Source organism: Dasypus novemcinctus, chromosome 16 (assembly GCF_030445035.2).
Source record: "Dasypus novemcinctus isolate mDasNov1 chromosome 16, mDasNov1.1.hap2, whole genome shotgun sequence".
Lineage (NCBI taxonomy): Eukaryota > Metazoa > Chordata > Mammalia > Cingulata > Dasypodidae > Dasypus > Dasypus novemcinctus.
The window spans coordinates 62629180-62647605 of record NC_080688.1 but is presented as its reverse complement, the minus strand read 5'-3'; the positions used below and the strand labels follow the sequence as shown (position 1 = coordinate 62647605).

Below are 18426 nucleotides of genomic sequence, written 5' to 3'. Positions count from 1 at the left end.
GTTATAGCTGGAGGGGGGTCACATGCCCAAGGAAGGAAATACTCTTGGGGGGGGGGCTACATAAGAAAACACCCTAAATATTGCTTAGTGACCCTGGAACTGTGAAGATGCTGATGCCATTTCATGGCCTCAAACCACAGGAACTAATTAGGTAAGAGGAAATACTAGTGGGGTATATGCCCACATTGTCCTGAAGCCTGGGCTGGACTGGGCTGGGGAGTTTGGTGTGAAGTCCTCTCTGGTTTATTTTTATATCATGGACTCCATCCAATCTATGCTTGCGGCAGCAGTTGCCAAATCAAGCCTCCCTGGAAATAGAATGTGCATGGGGAGGCTGGCGTCTCCATCAGCCACTTTCTCTTTTGTCCCTTCCTTGGAGGATATTTAAAGGGAAAGAGTAATTGATCCCTAAGGTGGATGACCATCAAGGACTAAAGAGGTATTTATTTAATACAGATGCCAACATCTGGGTCCATCAAATTCAAAGAGGCTTATTAAACACAGAGCCTAATATAAAGGTGGGATTGTCCAACCTCAGTTATTAAGATGGCACTAGCTGCAGTAAGAGGTAAACCCCCAGATCTCAATGGCTTAACACAACAGATTTATTCCTCATGCAATCAATCGTCCAATGTGCGTGTTTGGCCAGAGGGTCTTCCATGATGGGATTCTCGGACGCAAGCGTCTTCCATCCTGTATCTCTGCCATTTTCCGCATGTGAGCGCAAAGTTTCTTGCAGAAGGGAAAGAGCATGGGAAGAGCACACACCCCCTTCTGAGCACATTGACTCACATCCCATGGATGACTAGTTCATCACCGTGTGGGTCATCCAGATGCCAGGACAGCTGGGAAATGCAGTCCCTGGCTGGGTAGCCACTTCCTGGTGACATCTACTCCATGGAAGGGAAGCATGGGCCTTTGGTGGAAAGCCCCCACTGCCACACTGTCTGAACTGCCTGACGATGTAACTAGTTGCCTTGTGAGGAGGTGAACATTAATGTCCCTGGAAGCATTCAAACTAGGGCCAGGAATGTCCACCTGTCAAGTTAACTGTGGCGTGATGCCTGCCCTAATTGAGAAGGTGGACTCCCAGCTTCTTTAATTGTGCTTACTGAGGAATTACTGGGTGCCCAGGTTTATTGTAGGTGCTATGACTGCTGCACAGCGCTCCATGACCTCTGGTTAACTTTTTCATTGTTTGGCCTTTGCACCATGTTAGTCTCTTGGAGGTCAGGGCCAGGCTCATGCATGTTTATAGCCCTCTGCAACACTGTAGACCCTGGGATTTGGTAGGTGTCCAGTTGGCTGGTGCTCTGTGAATGCAGTCTTTTTCCTTGCAGCCTCACACTTTAGCTGGAGGAAGCTTAAGCCCTTCATGCAACTGGAGAGCTTAAACCCCTTGCAAGTGCAAGGATGCATGATATAGACTCACCAGGCCACTGGCATTCAAGGAAGAGTGATTTGTGAGGCCTAGAGCAGAATTGCTGAGTCGCATTGCAGAGTCTCTGCCCAACAGCTGCTAAGGCCTGCGGGATTTGGATTGGCAGGGAGCTTGCAGAGGGGAGGCAGTGCTTGTGTTAGTTCCAAAGAATGTGCATGTGCTAGAGAGGGGAGGGCAGAGGCACAGAGCCCAGGAGACTACCTGGGTGGAGGTGTCTTCACTGGCAGCCTGTGGAGGACTGCACGGTGCTCAAAGGGGCTGCCCTTAAGGGAAGAAGCAGCACACCTGTGCCCTCTGATGGAGGTCCCCCTGGGGAGAGCCAGGGACTATGCCATCCCTCAGCTACATTCATTTAACTGGATTTATCAAGCACTTACTCAGTGTGGACCCTATTCTAAGTTCTGGGGACATATCAGTGTCTCTGATGCCAGTGGCCCTTTGGGGCACTCAGCTTGTTGGCACAAACACTCTCTTGTACTAAGACAAAGCTTTATTCATGTGAAAGCATTCCATACCATTCCACTTCTCATTGCATCCTCACAACTCTACCTACAAGTTCACACCGAAAATCAGAAAGGTTAAGTGACACATCCAAGGCCCATAGCAAGTGGGACCCAGATGTCCTGATTCCCTGGCCAGGACTACCTGCACCACACCAGGATGGCTTGTCTTTATTGGGCCTGGCTGGTACTTTGGGCTGACCCATTGCCCCACCTCCTTTAGCCTCCTGTTCCCTGCTGCCTTCCCAATCTTGTTAGCAGTTCCAGAGGCTGCACCCATTCCTCTGCAAGCATCTGTCCCCACAGGCGAGGCCAATATGCCTCACAGCTGAAAACCATTGGAGATCTTTAAAGACTACTGATGTCTGAGTCCCACCACCAAAAATTCTGTTGTAATTGATCCCCAGGATAAGGTCGGAATAAGATCATATGTTCATGTGTGCATGTGCATGCCTGTGTGTGTGCACATGGCGCACACACACACGCCCACATTCCCATGCATAGGCACACACACCTGGGAGGACAAATGAATTTCTCTCACTGGACATCCTCCACAGAACCAGTGCCTTCTTCTTCCAATGCTCCCCTCTTGAGGTCTTTTTGGACCTTCAGTCAGCCTTATCTGTAACATTTCCAGTCCCAATATAGCTCAGCTTGGTCGGCAGCTCCCCAGAAATGGAGCGTTCACTGCTTCATCAAGCAGCCCTGTTAGAAAATCCATCTTCATATTTTAGTCTTGAAGCTTCCATTCTTTGGTAGTCACTAAGGGGTCAAACAGCTTTTCAGGAGTGGTCAGGACTCATGGTTGTATATGCCTGAGCCCCCAAATTAAGCTGGCTCCAGCAAAAAGGAAATGCATTGGTTCCCCACATACTGAAGTCTAAGGCGGATCTAGCTTCGACTTGGCTGGCTCCAGAGAAATGAACGGGGCAGTATGTCTCTCTCTTTTCCTCTCAGCTCTGTCACCCCCAGATGTTGATTCTGTTTCTGTGCAGAGGGCTAGTAGCCCCAACCCCATGTGCTCCTGGCTTCATAGCCCCAAGAGGAAGGAAAGCTCCTTCCTGGGGAGGAGCCTGCCCTTCCAGGCTCAGGACTCTCAGCCCCATCTGAACCACATGGCATGGATTCCTGAGAGGAAAGTGTGCTCATGGTGACATGAGAAAGGAAGGTGCTCTGGAGCAGAAAATTCCAGATGCCCAAGAAGAGTCCCTTCCCTCCCCCTGGCCCTCCTACACATATCTGAAGCTGCTACCAGTGCCCCTTGAGTTCTTGCCTCAAGACTGAACACGTTTTTCAGCAGTTCCTCACATGACCCAATACTGGGTCCTCTCTGCATCCCACTCATTCCACCACCATGCACCCTGGATGGTTAGCTCATCTCCCTCTGCAGAGGCCACGTCCAGAACAAAGGCAAGATTTCAAAGGTGGACTGCTCCCCCCACTTCCATCTCTCCAACCACCCCTCATGGGACCTAAACCCATGGTGACCTTTCTTGTGCTGCTTCATGCCGGTGACTCACTTGGTGCCCTGTCTAGCATGTGACTGCAGAGCCCTCTCACACCAGATGATGTGGCCTGGGGCTGTTTGGGCCCCATATGTGAGCCCACATTGATCTCTGATCCTTTTATGTCCATTTCCTCCCAGCCACCTGTGAACCAAGTTGAGTGCCACGCCTTCCACATTTTTATCCACGTCACTGACGAAATAGAAAAAGGGCAAGGTTAAAATCTGCTGATTGCAACTTCCTCTCCCAAGGCCATTAATACAACTAGCACCATTTGTTTCTAATCTAACTGACTGTCCTCACTTACAAGATTTGCTCCTTTGTCTTATCCTCAGGACCATCAGGAAAGAATTTGTTGATGTTCATGTATGTTCCATCTGCCCCATCTCGCGCATCTCCTGCATGAGTTCTAGTCAGCTTCTAGTGATTCCTGCCTCTTCTCCTTGGTGCTGACAAACCATTTCCTTAACAAGGCCCAGGATCCCGTTTGAACTCACCAGTGTCAATGTGCAGAATATCCCTTTCCCTCAGTTGGAAAATCAGGGTGGCCTTGGGACTAATCCCACATCCCTCACCTCTGGTGGTAGCTCAAAGTCCCTGCCAAGGGCTCAGAGACTGGCCAGATCTGGAGAGGCCCTCCTTTCTTTAGTGGGTATGTGCTCTCTGTGGCTCTCTTCCCCTTTCTTTGGCCACCTGCCTCTTTGCCTGGATACATGCTACCTGTTTCAGGTAGCAGAGTTTCTCCTTGAGAGAAGTCACAAAGGCAGAAGGGTTGGTGAGGCCTTGGGAATGACCTTGAATTGAGCTGCAAGCACAGCCATTCCTTCCCTTAACTGTCTTTATATCTCTGAGCTACAGGGATAGACCTAGAGCTATCCACTTTGGATCCGGAATCCCAAACCCTCCACCATTTATTTACCGCAGCAAGAGCTGCGGAGGGGACACCCGCAAACAAATATCGTGTCCTCATGCTTGCCAGCTCCATCCTGGCCTGGCCCCTAGGGCGCTGGGCTGGATGCCAGGTGAATGTCCAGCTCCTCTCATGCCCTAGCAGTAGCTTTGCCTGGGCTTTTCCCTCTGCCCAGAACATCTGTCCACCTGCCACTGACGCTGATCATGGCTGTTCTTCACGGCCAACTGCGCATGCCTCCTCCTTCATGAGGCTTCCTCCGATCAGCCTCTTCCTTCATTCATTCACTCAGCAAATATTTACTGAGTGCCCACCATGTGCCAGGCACTGTTCTGGGCACTTAGCATAGATCCATGAACAAAACGAAGACCCTGCCCTCACATCCAGGTGGGAGCGGGGAGATGGACAGTGAGCAATAAAATAATAAATAATGTAGCATTTTAGACGCATGCTAGGAAGCAACAGAGCATGGCAAGGCAGATCAGGGGTGCCGGAGAAGAATCAGGTTGTAACTTTAATTAGGGTGGTCAGGGTAGACTTCCTTGAGGAGGTGACATTTGTGCAGGGACTATGGTAGAAATGAGGAGGTGAGTCAGGTCAATAATGGGGGGGAAGGAGGAGGAAGGCATTCCAGGCTGAGGGAGCAGTCATTCAGAGGCCTGCAGGCAGGAGCAGCTTGGAGTCAGAGTGGCTGGAGTGAACAAGAGAGAAAGTTCTAGATGAAGTCAGAGGGGTAGGAGAGATCCAGATTTGCCTCTCACCCCACGGTGCTTGGACCCTCCGTTGCAAGCTATGGCATTCTGTCATATGATACAGTCAGTGCTTGTGTCTTGTACTAGAGATGGCGCTCTCATGTCACCCAGAGTCTAACCCTGTCCTGCCACCTGGCATCCACTTAGCAAATTCCCACGACAGACAAGCAGGAGAGATTGTCAGGGGAGGGGCAGCAGTGATGCTGAGTGCCACACGAGGGTGAGAACTGAGACAAGCCCGGGGGTGGGACTGCCTGCTGGAGAGCCCAGGCTCTCCTGGAGCCTCAGACCCACCAGGGTCTGTCCCCTGCCCTCCCTGGAGCTGGGCCCGCCTCACTCCCTTTTCCACAGCTGGATGCCTCTCTTGGAATGCTCTTCCCCACCGCCCACTTCCTAGGGGCAGGCAGGTGACTGGTGCTTCCTTCCCAGGGATTTTCATTCCCGTGTTTGCTAAGCAAAGAGGTTGCTGCTATAATACAATGGGAATGATCCCTCAGTGAGCCCCAGAATCGGGTGGGTTCTCCTCCTCGTGTCTCGACTGTGGCAATTTTGACCTGGCCTTCCCCACCCCCGGCTGTGGTCACCTGCCGGTGGATGGTGGGATGCAGGGGCGAGGACACTGGGCCAGGCTAGCGGTAGGCAGCTGCCTCCCCTGCTAACCTCTCCCGCCTCCTCCATTCCAGCCTACGAGATCGTCATAGAAACCGGCAACGGAGGTGAAACCAGGGAGAACGTCTGGCTCATCCTGGAGGGCAGGAAGAACCGATCCAAAGAGTTCCTTGTGGAAAACTCTTCCAGGCAGCGGGCCTTTAGGAAGTAGGAAGTGGGATCCCAGAGGGGGATCGTGGTGGGGAGGGAGAGACCCCAGAATCTTCCTCCTTGGTGGACCATCAAGTCCTTATTGAGTACCTACTGTATGCCAATCCTGTGCTAGCTCCTAGGGGTGAAATGGGAGGCTTATAGGAGGGGAATCGAATGGAGTCCCCTGGGTGACACTCTGGTTGTCCCAGCTCATCTTGGAGAATCTCACCTTCTTCACATCAGAACCAACTCTGGCGGCTCAGATGCCCATTTCATCTCCCCGCACCTCTAGAATTGTTTAGCTAAGCCCCCTTCCTGATAAGCCCACTATATCTTTTATTCAGATTCCTTCCAGCTCCAGTCTGAGCTCCTTAGATGGCCACTTAAGGGCCACTGTTACTGCCCATATCTCCCCTACCTTCTCTTCCATTACCATTTCCCCACCTGAACCCAACTTCTACCTAAGCCTGCTCTGCCCCATATCCTTTGCCTCTAACCCCACTATTCTCATCTCCGTGACTTTGCCAGCACAGATCTACATCAGGGAATTCTCTCCCCCTCTTCCCTCTGCTTTCTGAACCCAACGACTCACCCTTCCCCAACTCCATCCTGCTTGCTGATGTTACCCTCCATCAGTGCTGGGACCAGGCAGTTAGTAGGGCTTTTAAACTGTTGTAATCATATTGTTCCAAAACTATACTGAACTCCTTAAGGAATGGAGGATTGAACTCGGGTCTTGCTTACCGTCCAAACTCTATTCCCTAGCCCAGTGCCTGGAACGCAGTAGGCACTCAGTAACTGTATGCTGCCTTCAATAGGGATGAGCAGCCCCTTGGCCACGTCTTTATTTCCTGCAGGGGGACCACAGATACCTTTGAGTTTGACAGCGTCTACCTGGGGGATATTGCCTCGCTCTGTGTGGGCCATCTGGCCAGGGAGGACCGGTTCATCCCCAAGAGAGAGCTGGTCTGGCACGTCAAGACCATCACCATCACGGAGATGGAGTACGGCAATGTGTACGTACCTGGGCACGCTCCCTCAGCAGGCAGGGACCGAGGCTGGGCCCTGCTGCAGAAGGCAGAGTGGGGGAGGTATCCCCTTTCAGGCTAAGGCCAACGCATTTAGGTGGCCTAGAAGACAGGAAGGGAAGAGGCAGGAGTACTGGTTCTGGAGTTACCTGAGCTATAGTTCTCTTCTCAGAGACAGGAGAGGAGACCAGAGGACCCTGGGTGCTCCCAGACTTTAATCCAGACATGCTATCTTGGAAGACAGCTGAGAAAGTCAAGCAGTGCCGGGCCACAGAGATGTTCCCTCTCTCCCCTCCATCACGCTACAGTGACAAAGAAATAGAGTTTGTAAGCCTGCTGCTTATACACTTACAGTGCACGGCGCCCTCTGAGTAGGCAGAGCAGGGATCAGAAAGGAGTTGGGGTGATCCCGAGGCCCACCTGCCTCCAAGTACCCCAGATAAGGGGCTTTGCATTTCCCCTATCAGGGGACTGCTGGAGACACAGGCAGTTCAGGGGGATTAAGGGTCTTTGTTACCTGGGCAACATAGTCACAGTCATCAATTTGTCTAATGAAAATGGGAAGGCAGGAATGGCACTAAGGGGGAGCCAGGCAAGACAAGGAGAAGGGACACCAAGGGCAGCTCTTGTCTCCGGGAGGGAGGCTGGAGGAGCAAGCGAAAGTTGGGGTGTGCAACTCCACAGGGCTGCCTCTCCTTGCCTGCTGGGCACCCCACCGCAGGATGGCTGCCAAACCCTGGTCCCTGCCAAGCCCCCTCTGAGACTGGCCATGCCGTTGCAAGCCTTTCCCAAGAACACACTGGGCCTTTCCTGCACAGGCACTGTGGAGTCCCAGAGCCAGGGAAGGCGGTCAGTGCCACACAGGCCTGCCCGATGCAGGGGTCCCTGGCCTGCAGGCCCTTGGGAACCAGAGCTTCTCCAAGCAGCGTTTGTCCAGCGGAGCAGGTGTAGCTCAGCGGTACCTCCTAAAAATAAAAAAAATATAAAAACAGCATCTGTCTAGGTCCAGGGAACCGGCAGGCTCCATAGATGTGACTCCTCCAACCAAGCTTCCCCTTTGGGAATGGGCAAGGAACCGGTTCTGACCTCTGAATTTGGGCTGCAAAATTATTTATTGCTCTTTTCGAGGAAAGCTGCCCAGGTGCACTAAATCCCATAGAAGTTGCTGGGCGTGGCAGCTGGGGCCAATCCTGGTGAAGGCTGGAGAGTTGGGAGGCAGGTCCAGAAGAGGTAACGACTCACCCAGCCAGTCAGGGCCCGGCCAGGCTCCTCCTGCCACCTGTACTGCTCCCAGCCACTGCTCCTCTGCAAACCTCCCAAATAAATCAAAGAAAACATGGGTCCGAGCTGTAGAATTTCTCATCCAGTGAAGACAAGCCATCCCTCCCAAATGAAGCATCTCTCCCTGCACTCTCAAGTATGTGACTTTTAGTCACCGTGTCACCAGGGCTGGAGGATGTGGAAGGATGCAGGGGCTCTTCCCAAAGTGAAGGGGACTGCAGGGAGCCCAGACTCCTGGATACCTGAGCTGTCACCTGGGCAGCGGTGTGGCCTCAGGCAATACCCAGCCCCTCTCTGTGCCTCAGTTGAGTGAGGGGATGGTGCAGGACAGGGGCAGATCCCAGCCTAGAGGGCCTACTCCAGGCCCCCCACCCTGATCCCCACCTGCCTGCACAGGTTCCAAGCCTGTGATTTCAGAGGGCTGAGAACCTGTCTTCCTCCCAGAAACCTCTCGTCTTATCCAGAAGGGAGAATTTGCATACGCATGTTTAATCACTGTGGCTGCTTACAAAGCATCATTCCAGAACACACCGACATTCTGTCATTGTAGAAGCCACTTACATAGGACAACATATGCATCCATAATTCCTTTCCAACAACCATGTTAACCATAATATTTGAATTTCTGTGAATGACAAATGCATTTAATCTCAATTTCTTATAAACAAAATAACCTCAGATTTTCATCTTCTGACCTTTTCTGATTATCACCCCTTTAACCAATATACTTGGCCTTTCTGTTTCATCATGAATATCCATAGAATTTTAGTGGAAGGACACAGAGACACTTCTTTTTTTCTTTTTCTTTTCTCTTCTCTCTCTCTTTTTTTTTTTTACTGAAAACAGCTATATTGCAATCCTAATATCATGTATAATACAAAACCATGATACAAATTCAAATCATTTAGAAAAGTAACCGTAAGAGTTAGAAATTTTCTAAAGCCCTACCCATCAATGTCGGTCACCATGAGCATTTTGGTGGCCCCATTCTCTTTGGCGTTTTTCTAACAACACTGGAACATACATACCACTCCCAGAAGTTTGGTCGTATTTATACATGTTTTTAATATAATCTTTCTCTCTTTGTTCTTTTTTCTTTGCTTCTTCCCATATTTTTGCTTGCCACCATGTGCCTTTTTCCAGCAGAAACAGCCTGCTCTGTGTCCTTCCACAGCTAGAGAAGCTTGACTCCATAAATTTCTTACATCCCACATTTTTGGTGATTTTATAATCATGTCTATTAGAAAACATGTCCTTATAGCTACACCAGGGAATATTTTTGATCCATTAAAAATAATGAATTAAATATGTACCAGATGACTTGGAGCAATTCCCAGGAAGTACTGTTGAGTGAGAAAAGCAAGATGCAGAAAAACGTGTCTTCCGTGATGCCATTTTTGTAAGGCGAACACTGACGTCCCCCATGTGTCTATGTATATGTGGGTCTGTGCATGGTTGAGTGAAGTGCGGGGAAATTTGGGATGATACATCCTCAACTGTTAACATGGGTTACCTGAGGAGCAGGTGGGATGCTGAAGTGGGAGGGGGGTGATAGAAGGAGATAGGGCCAAGCAAAAAAGGAAAAGTACCTTAAGAAAGGCATGTGTGCTCACACTTGGGCATTTATATAGAAGTATGCATATTAGTGGGCATACCCATTAAGAAATACATTTTAAAAGAATTGCAAGCATATCCCCTTCTAATAAACTGTGGACTCTGACACCAGTCCACATTTATCCAGTGGTGAATTGGCGGAAGAGAAATGTGAAAACAGAACCAGCCCCTTGCAGAAGGGATTTCCTGAGATGTGTCTATAAATGGCAGGCTCTTCAGGGGATAGAAAGGCTGCCTCCAGGACAGCTGGGCAACAACTTCTCTTCTCTAAGCCTTAGTTTCCCTTCTGTGAAATGGGAGGGTGATATGGGAGCCAATGAGATCAAGAATAACAAAGTCCTAGCATTCGGTAAGCACCTAGAAAACCATGTCCTTTTTGCTTTCATGACTTTTACTCTAAAATGGGATTTGACCTTGCAGCATTAGGCACATCCTTTCACTGCTACCTTCCTGAAGTCATCAGCTAGTGCCAGGGCTGCTTGTTTCCAAAGATGCTAAAATACTAGCAAATTGGAGTAAGAAGACACAATAGATATTGTTCAGTCCAACCTCTAGCATTGCCAATGCGAAAGTCAAGGCAGGAGATGTGACTTGCCGAAGGTCATGTGGGTGGTGAGTGGCAGGACTAGGGTCGACTCCTGTTCCCCCTACCCCCTGTGCAACATTTTCCCACCATGCCCTCTGGCTTCCTCCTTGGTAATTCTCGACACATCGCCATTACCCGGAGGCTAAAACTGGATGCGTGGGCAGTGGAACGCCTGGAGAGGACATCTTGGTCTAAGGCCATTTCTCTTGGTCCTGGACTTGCCTCTGCTTGTGGTGGCTTCTCCAGTAGGGACTTTTCTCTTCCCCTTGTACTCTGCAGTCTGCACACACTCACACACACACACACACACACGTACCAAGCACGAGGGACCTGGGAGTCACATTTCCACTTTGCCGGGATTGTGACTCTGGGTCCCACAGCTGCCTCTGAAGGTGACAACAGTTATCAGAGTCCCTTTGAGGGAGCAAGGTGGCGAGGTGGAGTGAGCTTTGAAGAGAAGAGCAGAGACAGGTCAGAAAGACCAACGGTGGAGGGAGGTCTGATCACGCAAGGGCCTGCTGGCCGCTGTAGGGTGCTTGGTTTCCAGTTGACCTGGGAAGCCACTGGACAGCCCCAAGCACAGGCCTGGTGTCCCCTAGCTTACATCTCAATAGGATTCCCTGAGTAATGTGTAGAGAATAGACCACAAGAAGCAGGAAGAGCAGTAGGAGGCTCTTGATATATGCCAGGAGGAAGATGATGGTGACTTGGACAATCATGGAAGCATAGGATAGACCATGAAAGGTAGATCCTTTTCCAAGTGGGCGGATTCTGGATGTATTATAAAGACGGGGTCAATAGGATTTGCTGCTGAATCGGATGTAGAGGGTGAGGGGGAAGAAAGAATCAAGGAGCAACTGGAAGGCTAGAGGTGCCACTCCACTGTACATTTTAAGAGGAACAAGACGCCGTCCACACAGTTTAACACAGACCTCTCCAGCCCCGGTATCAGTCACAGGGGGAAGGCGTCGCTCCCGGCCGACCAGGGGCCCCGTGGAGGGGAGCTGCCCTGGGCCGCCGGCCGCTGAGCCTCCACCCCTGCCCCGCTCCCGCCCGCTCTGCCAGGTACTTCTTTAACTGTGACTGCCTCATCCCCCTCAAGAGGAAGAGGAAGTACTTCAAAGTCTTCGAGGTCACCAAGGTGACTGAGAGCTTTGCCAGCAAGGTCCAGAGCCTGGTGCCCGTCAAGTACGAGGTCATCGTGACGACGGGCTACGAGCCAGGCGCGGGCACCGATGCCAACGTCTTCGTGACCATCTTTGGAGCCAACGGGGACACGGGCAAGCGGGAGCTGAAGCAGAAAGGGCGCAACCTCTTCGAGCGGGGCAGCACCGACCGCTTCTTCCTGGAGACGCTGGAGCTGGGCGAGCTGCGCAAGGTGCGGCTGGAGCACGACGGCAGCGGCTACTACGCGGGCTGGCTGGTGGAGAAGGTGGAGGTCACCAACGCCAGCACCGGGGTGGCCACCATCTTCACCTGCGGCAGGTGGCTGGACAAGAAGCGGGGGGACGGGCTCACCTGGAGAGACCTCTTCCCGTCCGTCTGAGGGCCAGAGGCCGTCCCTGCCAGCCCCAGCCCTCACCCTCCCGCCCGCAGCCCCTTCCCAAAGCCTGCGGGAGCCTGGCCCGGGCAGAGGGGGGCTGTGAAGCGCGGGGATGCTCACAACATCGAGGTCCTCCGGAGACCACCGTGGGTGACTCCTTTTGGGGTCCTGCCCCCCACAGTGTCCTGGGCCAGCAGGAAGCATAATCAGCATGTGTCATAATCTGTAGCTTCAAACACAACCAAAATCCTCTTTTGCATTTCCTTTTCCGACAACAGTGGTAGTCAGGCTGGGACTTGCTGTGGGGTATAGATGGAAAATTGGGGCTTCACCCAGGGAATAGAGGTGGGGGGAGGTGAGCCCGTCAAGGTTTTGTATTTTAAGCAAAATCTAATTAACACTTTTTCCCCGAAAAAAGCTGGGCCAATTAAATTATTATCAGTCACAACCCCAGAAAGAACTCATCTTGACATCTAAGAAATGCATCTTTTTTTCCACTTTCAATAAACCTAGTGACAAATGGAGAAAAAAGTCAGGAGGAAGTGTTATTGCCAGGGGGAGGGAGGGGGTCAGGATTCACGAGCCTGGGAAAGAGTGCACAATTCTTTCTACCACTTTCCAGAGCATGTGTTGCCAAGTGCCTGCGTTTGTCCCAGCATGGATAACCTAGTCGGGCCCCAGGCAGAAGAGGGGACGGCCTGGTCACTACTGCACTCGGGCTGGGAGGCAGGGAGGGAGGGAGGGGCTGCCTGTGGCTCCGTGGGCAGGGCTTGGACTAAGAGATGAGGAGGACAGGGAGCAAAACAAAGGCGAGGTCTCTGCCCCCACGGGGACAGCAGGAGTCACACAGCCGTGCGCACACACAAGCACACTCCCTGATGGACAGTTACAAGAGAGGAGGTCAAACACGAGCAGAGTGCAGCAGAGCCCAGGACCTAACTCCTGGCGTTTTTGCAGAGAGTGGGGCTGATCAGGAAGACGGGCTAGGTCACCCCGGTGCTCTAGTGTTCCTGGATACCCTGCTGTGTGGCCTCGGCTCTATCCCAGCATCTCAGGGTGAGGCTTCAGGTCTCTGAGACCGGTCCAGGGAGCTCTCAGAAGACTCTGAGGTTTTAGAAGTACAGGCTCTGAAGGCAGCCTGCCTGCCTTGGCTCCCAGCACCTCCACTTATTTTCTGTGTGATCTTAGACTTGATATTTCATGTCTCCGGACCTCAGGTTCCTCATCTGTAAAACAGGGATATGACATACTACCTACCTTATAGGTTATGTGGAGGACTAAACAAGCCGACATGTATAAGGTCTTATTTCATGTCTACCTGGAATGGTGAGTATGACCATCACAGGTGAACAGGCAGGACTCACTGCAGGAAGGGGAGGAGTCATGAAAAGTGTGCCTCTTTCTGCAGAGCTGGGTCTTACCCCATCCCTGAAAGAAAGCTCAAGCAAGCCTCACAACTCCTTGAACTCTCTTTGGTAATAAGAAGTTCAACTACAACTTTACGTCACAAAGGCAATCTCTGTTCTGAAATTTAAATGCCTGCACCTGGTGGGTGTTTGGACGCTTCTCGCAGGAGAACTTGTGTGGACTCCCCGCTGCTGCAGTTCCTTCACCCTTCTACACTTCCTTTTGGTTTAGGGTGTAAGACACCCCACAGGATCTCCTCCCACCACCTTTGCTCTGGCCATTCAGGCCACCCATCACTCCCTTCCATGATATTTTTCTGTAAGTGAGGTCACATCCCAATTTAGGTAGTCTTGTGGAAGCGTCAACCACTAGTCTCAGGTTGAAGGGCAGGCACACCCCCTAGAAGAAGGAGGTACTCTCAGCCCACCAGTGTTCTCTCTGAATGACCTACTCTGGTACCTACACACTAAATACATGTGTGTTGAATGGATGGACGGACAGATGGGTGGACAGCTGGCTGGCTGGCTGGAGGTTGGATGGATGTTGGTGAGTCTCTCTTAAAGGTTGGAATACCTTCTCCAGCGAGACCCAACCCAGCTCAAGGACTTGGGGGAGCCCGCCCTCATCATCTCTTGTCACAATACTTTCAATACCAAATCTTCTTGGCCCCTAACTATTGCCCAAGAGCCCCCCTTCCTAGTCAGTCTGGGTCATTTCTCTAAAACTTTATTGCTTAAGTGTCTAGCTGCCTAGCACTCCTTTTAATGGAATTCCCAAGTTCATGAACCCCAGAACTCAAGCTATCCTTGGGGCACACACATAATGTATTGGGTGATAATTGTCCTAGGCTCAGTTCTGGGATGAATGGAAGATCATTCCCCCATTGATCCCTTTGCCTCAGGCGATTGGAGGGAGGTCAATACCAGGTCCTTTCCAGAGCCATTCGTTAGAGCTCTAGGTCGTTCATTCTTTCCATAAATATTTATTGAGCATCTACTATATGCCAGGCAGTGGTGGAGATACAATGGTAAACAAAAGAGACAAAAGTCCTGTCCTCATGGAGCTTACATTTAAATTGAGGTTGAGAGAAATAGGTGTAAAACAAACAAATTTGATGGTAGGTCAGATGACAATTCATGATAAAGGAAAATAAAGTAGGGAAAAGGAGAAGTGGGTTTGAGGTTGCAACTTTAAATTGGGTAGGAAAAAAATCACCTTTAAATCAAGTCCTATAGGAGATGGGGATGATGCCATGTAGACATCTGAAGGGAAACCCCTCCAAGCAGAGGGAACAGCAAGGGTTAATCCCCTGAGGCCAAGGAAACCTGGAATGTTGGAAGAAGAGCAAGGAGGCCAGCCTGGCAGAAGAAACCTGAGGGAGAGAAAGGCAGCAGGAGATGAGGTCACCCATATGGGCTTGTGGGCACTTGAGCTTCTCTGGCTTGCACTCTAAAAGAAATGGGAAGCTAGTACAAGGTGTGAGTAGAGGACTGGCATAACCTAACTTGTATTTTAACTGGCTCTCTCAGGCTGCGAGGTGAGAACAGACTATAAGAGACCTATAAGAGTGGGGAGACCTGTTGGGATACTATTGCAACAGTCCAAGCAAGAGACCTGCGTTCTTGGGGAGCATGGTCAGGTAGGAGCTGAGACTTCTGGAGTCTGTGCTCAAATCTTCCCCTTACTTCCTAGCTGTGTGTTCTCAGACAAGTTGTGTAATTGCCCTGTGCCTCCATTTCCCCTAAAAATTGGAGGTGCTCCTAATGCCATAGGGACTGTTATAAGGGTTAGATGGGCAGTTCATGAATCCAGCCAGAGCTTAGGAAGCATTAACTGTTGTTATCCTCAGTCCCAGCCCTGCCACCAACAAGGTTTGTGATCATGGGCTGGATCCCCCTGGGTAGTGACAGCTGAGATTGTTAGAAAGTCCTTCCTGATGTGGCATGACTTCTGGAGTGGCAGGTTTTTATATCAGCTCCATCTCTCTGCACCTGATTTAGAGACAAGCCTGAATTAAAGAATATTGGGAAAGAACCATAATTGTACAGCTTTTGAGTAACTGCTAGCACAGTATTTTCATTTAGCAGGTCATGGCTAAACGACAGAGCCCCCATTTCCTCTTCCCAGTATTCTCAGCTCCCTGTTCCCCCTCTTACACTCACCCTGTCTTCTCTGATGCCCCCAGCCAACCCAAAGCTCTGCACCCCTGCCCTCCCAGCCTGCCCTTGGCATTAGGGGCCCCTGCCCAGGGAGCAGAGACTTTCCCAAGAAGGTGCTAGTACCTGGTGAGGCAGAATGTGTCCCCACTCCCACCTCTTCTGACAAAAGCCCTGTGTAAGCGCATCACCATTTACAGGAGGGCATCATGAAAATACCCTTACTCGCAGCTCCGAGGCCCGCTCCACCTGCCCAGCAAGGGAAGAGCCCCTCCCACCCGGGGCTGCTGAGTTTTAACCACAAATTTGGCAGGCAGTGAACATGGGGAGAGCTGGAGGGCATTCTAGTTATTCTAGGCCATTCCCAGTCAGAAGGCCCTGCAGAGCTGAGTATTTTGACCCCACTGCCCTGTCCTCCTGTGGGATGGCCCCACCTCTCGGGAGGGGTGCCACAAACACTGGCCCCCTGCCTGGCCGCCCCGGGCCTCGGGGAGCCCTGCAGAGGCCTCGCCCACCCTGCTGGTGGAAGCCACCCACTCCCAGAGGCAGATCCACGGGAGAAAGGGCTCTTGTTCCGAGCCAGGGCGCCAGAGTCAGCACAAGATTTGCTGCCCCTCAGATGCCTCTGTGCTCTTGTTGTGGACCTGGATGGTTGTGACAAAACATGTGTCCCTCTCGGTGACACCAGGAAGTGTGACGCTAGGCTAGCGGCCCCCTTCCTAGTGTGAGAGGCTCCCTCAGGCTGGCTCAGAGGCAGACTCTCCGTTCCCGCTGCTCTTCCGGTCCTGGCCTTCCTTTTTTAAAAAAAATAGTTAAGGTAAGACTTGTATGTGATTTTAAAATATCAACGTACTTCACAGCTTATTAGGAAAAGAGCAGTTTCAAGACCCCCGCCACCGGGTCCGCCACCTCCAACCCTTCACTTGGGCGTACATGGCCTTTCCCCGCATTCCAGTGTCAGGCCTTATCTATTACCTGCTGCTATGGAAAGACAAAGGCTCACAAACTCCTCCTCCCAACGCCAGTAGAGCCAACGCGGCTAAGCCGTCAGCGGGTGTTTGCACTGCTCACTCGTGTAAACGTGCTCACAGCTGGGCCACGTCGAGGCCTGCAGCCTTTCCCTGTGACCCGCGAACGAAGCCAGTGCTTGGGACCAGGTGTGTCCGCCTGGCACCTAGGACGGGAGATGCAGGTGGGCTGGCACCCTCCTCAGGGCTTCCTGTCATGAACTGCGTCCCCGAGCAGAGAGCGGCCCCCTGGTAAACAGTCACGGCACAACTTGACTGAGGGTGAGCTTTTTAGGGCACCCGGCCAAGCCCACTGCTGCAGCCGTTCCCCACAGGGCACGAGTGGGGTCCTCCACCCACAGCACGAGAGGTGGGTGCACGCAGCATCGCCCTGCACCAGCCAGGTGGAGACCCACGGGCCGCGGGGCCGGTGCTCACCACTGATGCTCGCCTTGCTCTGTCTCCTCTATGTGAGTCAACTTTGCTCCCCCCGGGGCCAGTGGGTTGTTCTTCTGGTGGTGACCCTGACACCTGCACACCAGAGTTAGGATCCTCCTCCGTGTGCCAGGAACTCCTCCCCTGGAGGTGGGAGGAGGTGTCTCGACCCGGGCACACAGCCGGCGCTCTATCTTTCCTTTCTGGTACGACTTTCCAGTTTTGCCTGGGTTAATAATTGCCTCTTTTTCCTTCTTGAATACACCTGTAACTAATGTTTAGCCCAATCTTTCCAACAGGCTGGAAAACGCCTTTAGTGTGGTCACCGTAAAGTAAACTGTTCATCCCTCCTCCCCCCTACTCCTGGTACCCCACTTTGGACACCCCCTTTTGGAGCCCCCCCTGCATTACAGGGCTCTGAAGTCTGTCTTCTCCTCTGTGTGTTTCCCCTGAGCTCCTGGGCTGATTTGACCTCTGGCTTCAGCGTTAGACACTTTCCTCCAAGCATCCTCAGCTGCCCCTTGATATTTAAGATTAGAGGGAGCGGATGTGGCTCAACTGATAGAGCGTCCATCTATCATACGGAGGGCCCAGGGTTCGAGCCCCAGGGCCTCCTGACCCATGTGGTGAGCTGGCCCACGTGCAGTGCTGCTGCGTGCAACGAGTGCGATGCCATGGAGGGGCACTCCCTACCCTACACGGGGGCGCCCCCACACAAGGAGTGTGCCCTGTAAGTAAGGAGAGCTGCCCTGTGTGAAAAAAGAGGAGCCCACCCAGGAGTGGCGCCACACACAAGGAGAACTGATGCAGCAAGATGATGCAACAAGAAAGAGACATTTTCCCAGTGCCACCAGATAATGCAAATGGACGCAGAAGAACACACAACGAATGGACACAGAGAGCAGACAATGAGGGGAAAGGGAAGAAAAATAAAATAAAAATCTTAAATAAAAAAAAGATTAGGGACCTGAAAAGCAGGCTGAAACTCTGTGAGCATGGGAGGGGCTTCTCATTCCTGGCCTCCTTTTAGGGGATGTGTAGGGCCCTGCGGTGGGGCGACTGGTGGTCCCCAAAAAGGTGTCTCCCGTGCCATGGGACCATATTTGGGAAAAGGGTTTTTGTAGATGTTATTAAATTAGGGATCTTGAGATGAGACCATCGGATTAGGGTGCGCCCTGAATCCCGTGGCGAGTGTCTTTATAAGAGGAGAAGATACAGAGCAAACGACCCAGAGGAGACGGCAGCGGGAAGCCAGAGGCGGGCTGGGAGCGTACAGCTGCAAGTCAAGGTGCAGAGCCAGCTCCCCGGAGCTGGAAGGGAGGCGCCAGAGGAAACCAACCCTGCCCGGCACCTGAGTTTTGGGCTTCTGGCCTCCAACGCTGAGAGAGTACAGTTCTGTTGCTTCAAGCCACCCAGTTGGCGGTAATTTGTTCCACAGCCCTAAAAAAACTTAAAATCCC

The 18426-nt window shown here is 51.8% G+C and overlaps 1 protein-coding gene across 1 annotated transcript in view; it reads left to right on the top strand.

Moving 5' to 3' along the window:
* LOXHD1 (lipoxygenase homology PLAT domains 1) overlaps window positions 1–15408 on the top strand; it is a 190250-nt gene extending 174842 nt beyond the window's left edge. Inside the window, exons 39-41 of the mRNA XM_058277619.2 lie at window positions 5792–5924; window positions 6767–6925; window positions 11484–15408. Of these exons, the coding sequence (XP_058133602.1) occupies window positions 5792–5924; window positions 6767–6925; window positions 11484–11964 (773 nt within the window). The 3' untranslated portion in view covers window positions 11965–15408. The remainder of the gene's footprint in view (window positions 1–5791; window positions 5925–6766; window positions 6926–11483) is intronic.
* Window positions 15409–18426: the final 3018 nt, after the last annotated feature.